The 3905-nt window shown below is 43.7% G+C and overlaps 1 protein-coding gene across 1 annotated transcript; it reads left to right on the forward strand.

Moving 5' to 3' along the window:
* Positions 1-367: 367 nt before the first annotated feature.
* LOC100604900 (protein Mis18-beta-like) lies at positions 368-1204 on the forward strand. The gene is made up of 2 exons (XM_030796691.1): positions 368-755; positions 879-1204. The coding sequence occupies exons 1-2, from the start codon at positions 368-370 to the stop codon at positions 1055-1057; spliced, it is 567 nt and encodes a 188-aa protein (XP_030652551.1). The 3' UTR covers positions 1058-1204.
* Positions 1205-3905: the final 2701 nt, after the last annotated feature.

A 3905-nucleotide genomic window follows, 5' to 3' on the forward strand; every position in this document is an offset into this window, starting at 1 on the left:
TCCACCATTATCTTAAAATACTCTATTTAAGACTGTGATTGCTTTGGAAATCCTTTCTCATTTCCACCTTTGTCAATGAAAGAAAAAGAGCTTTTAGACATTTTAATAATTTCAACTTTTGTACCATTTTGAATGGTTGCAAAATAAAACATTTTAAATGTTTTATTACCTGTCTCTCTCGTTGAAATTTCTCATTGACGGTGACTATCAAGACTTTTAAAAGATGGGCATTAAAAACTCTTAATTGGAAGTTCCCTGTAACCATTTGAAGCCTAAAATCTGTTATATAAAAGTTATGTTTGTGGAAGCAAGCTCAAGTGTTTCACCAAAAATGTTGAAAAGAAACGAAGGCGGCGGCTGCGGGAAGATGGCGGCTCAGCTGCTGCGGCATCGCTCGCATTGTGCAACGCCGCCCCGGGGTGACTTCTGTGATGGCACTGAGAGGGCGATTGACGAAGCTTCTTCTACGACCTCCATGGAGTGGGATACGCAGGTAGTGAAGGGGTCCTCGCCGCTCGGCCCCGCAGGGCTGGGGGCTGAGGAGCCGGCCGCCGGCCCGCAGCTGCCATCTTGGCTGCAGCCTGAGAGGTGCGCTGTGTTCCAGTGCGCACAGTGCCACGCAGTGCTCGCCGACTCGGTGCACCTCGCCTGGGACCTGTCGTGGTCCCTCGGGGCCGTGGTCTCCTCCAGAGTTACAAATAACGTCGTTTTGGAAGCGCCCTTCCTAGTTGGCATTGAAGGTTCACTCAAAGGCAGTACTTACAACCTTTTATTCTGTGGTTCTTGTGGGATTCCCATTGGTTTCCATCTGTATTCTACCCATTCTGCCCTGGCTGCCTTGAGAGGTCACTTCTGCCTTTCCAGTGACAAATTGGTGTGCTATCTCTTAAAAACAAAAGCCATAGTAAATGCATCAGAGATGGATATTCAAAATGTTCCTCTATCAGTAAAGATTGCAGAGCTGAAAGAGAAGATAGTGCTAACGCACGATCGCTTAAAATCACTAATGAAGATTCTCAGTGAAGTGACTCCTGACCAGTCCAAGCCAGAAAACTGATCCTGTACCAAAGCTTGAATGTTAGGTTCAGGCTTTATTGCTGTCTTCAACAACAGGTGCTGCTTAGTCATTTCTTGAAAAAGATTGGCTTCAAGAATGGAGGGGAAATGCAGTTTCTATTTACCTTTAGGCTCATTTTCCAAATTATTTGTGAAGCTGTTTTTAGAACATGAGAAACTAAGGATTCTTCTCTTTTATAGCTATTTGCCTTAAGAACTTACTTTGGATTCTTATTGAATTCATAATACTTATCTCTGAAAATGTCTTTGACTGTAAATTTAGGAATTAAGATACAAAGTCCCATGTGTCCTCTGATCTAAAGTTGCATGGTTGGTCTGAAAATAGAGTTGGGCTTAATGTTGACTTCTATTACTCCTACGTGGAGCAGTTGTTATGAATACTAATAAATCATTTTCTAACTTATGTAAAAAAAGTTGAAAATATATTATTTAGAACTTTCATATAAATTTTATATTAGTATCTTCTTTAATACTTTTACTTTTCTTGAAATAATTATATAATATAAAGAAAATGTAGCTTTCCCAGCAGGCATCATAGAGGGGACTCAAATTCTATCCATCTTGCTCCAATGGTCACTTTTTGTGTGTACAGTAGTGAGAATAGTATTGACGAGTCCCTCTGTGCACTATATGTTAAGTGTGTTCATTTTTTTTAACTTTTATTTTAGGTTCAGGGGTACATGTGCAGGTTTGTTATTTATATAGGTAAACTTGTGTCATGGGGTTTGGTGTACAGATTATTTTATCACCTAGGTACTAAGCCTAGTATTTTTTCTGCTCCTCCTCCTCCTCCCCCGCAACACCCTCAAGTAGGCCCCAGTGTCTGTTGTTCCCCTCTATGTGTCCATTGGTACTCATTGTTCAGCTCCCACTTATGAGTGAGAACATACAGTATTTGATTTGCTGTTGCTGCATTAGTTTGCCAAGAATAATGGCCTCCAGCTCCATCCATGTTCTCACAAAAGACGTGATCTCATTCTTTTTTATAGCTGCATAGTATTCAGTAGTGTATATGTACCACGTTTTCTTTACGCAGTCTATCCTTGATAGACATTTAGATTGATTCCATATCTTTGCTATTGTGAATAGTGCTGCAATGTGCATGTGTCTTTATGGTAGAATGATTTATATTCCTTTTGGTATATACCCAGTAATCGGATTGCAAATGGTAGTTCCGTTTTTAGTTCTTTGAGGAATTGTCAAAGTGTGTTCATTTTTTGATGCATCTGTTTCACGAGTGTGGTTCCATTCGAACACACTAGATAACTTGCCATTACTTCTGAACACGCCATATTCTCTTTCTGTTTTCTCTGTGTAGTGGTTAAGAGTGGAGGCTCTGGAGCCAGAATGCCTGATTTGAATTCTAGTTTTGCCAAGTATTGGCTGTGTAACACTGAGCAGGTAACCTCACCTCTCTGTTCCATCATGTAAAAGGGGATCACTGTAGTAACCACATCATAATTGAGGCCATACACATAAACATCCAGGAATGATGCCTGGCATGTAGTAGCAACCCCCAAATGCCAGATCTTCTCTCCCTCTCCCTCTTTCTTCTCTCTCTGCTCTCCTTTTCCTTCCCTCAGCCTAGTGTGTGTGTCATTTCCTGTGACTATTATTTCTTTCCCTATCAACCATAGACTAGACTAGAGCAGGGGGGTCCCCAACCACTCCCCGAACTCCCCCAACTCCAGCTGCACAGCAGGAGGTGAGCAGCAAGCAAGCATTAGAGCATCACTGCCTGAGCTCTGCCTCCTGTCAGATCAGCAGCAGCATTAGACTCTCACTGGAGCAAGAACCCTATTGTGAACTGTGTTTACAAGGGATCTAGGTTGTTTGCTCCTTATGAGAATCTAATGCCTGATGATCTGAGGTGGAAAGTTTCATCCCAAAACCATCCCCCTCATACCACTCCCCAACCTGTGGAAAAATTGTCTTCCATAAAACCAGTCCCTGGTGCAGAAAAGGTTGGGGGTTGCTGGACCAGAGGCCCTCTTAGGAGTTCCTAAGGCCCAGTGTTGCCCCAGGACAGTACTTACCAAGGGCATGGTCACTTTTGTTTTCTTGTGTGTTGCCTGCCCCTTCTTCATTAGCACAAGCTCTGTGGGAACAGAAATTATGGTTCCATCAACTCATGAATCCCCAGCTCCCCACCATGCTGTTTCATACTTCCTGACTAGTACATGGGCGGATGCCTGAATTCAGGGGCCCCAGTCTGTCCCCTGTTTCTGTAGCAATGACAGAGGAAGACAGGAAGAAGGTAGGCAACTTTTCTAATGTGTATTTAGAGGTGTGATTACAGAGGTAAATGTCCATGATATGTTCCTATTCATTCGCCCTCTCCCAACTCCCTGCTGGCCTTTATGTGAAGGAAAATGGCAGCCCCCCGCCGCCCACCTTTTCCCTCATACAAATCCATCCAGCTGCCCTTTTGACACTTCTTGTCCCTCTCTTTAGAGTTGTTGGTGACTCAGAGTAAGGTTAGAGCACTTTGGTGTTAGCCACGCACCAGGCTGTGCATTGGTGGGAATTTCCCAAGGCTCCAGCAATGAGGGGAGAATTGTTCATGGGGGACATGGCTCTGGTTGGTTGGAGGTCAGTTGTATTGGGCCCTGAGTCAAGGCCTGAGAAATGGCAACAAGTGCTGGGCCACACATCTCAGCTTGGTGATGACTCCCTGTGACAGCTGTGGAAGGTTCTGGACTCTGACTCAGTCAGCAAACTGAAGTCCATCTACCTGGAAGCAAGATGAGTTGGTCAAAGTTCTCTTCTTCTTGCCTTAGTTAATCACCCAAGTCCTCATATCTGTTGCTTCCTACATTTGGACTCCT

The sequence above is a fragment of the Nomascus leucogenys genome, chromosome 17 (genome assembly GCF_006542625.1).
Source record: "Nomascus leucogenys isolate Asia chromosome 17, Asia_NLE_v1, whole genome shotgun sequence".
Classification (NCBI taxonomy): Eukaryota; Metazoa; Chordata; class Mammalia; order Primates; family Hylobatidae; genus Nomascus; species Nomascus leucogenys.

Coding starts and splice junctions, on each gene's coding strand:
- LOC100604900 (XM_030796691.1), top strand. CDS start 368: ATGGCGGCTCAGCTGCTGCGGCATCGCTCGCATTGTGCAACGCCGCCC. Junction 756..878: donor TGAAGGTTCACTCAAAGGCA/GTACTTACAACC, acceptor ACAAATTGGTGT/GCTATCTCTTAAAAACAAAA.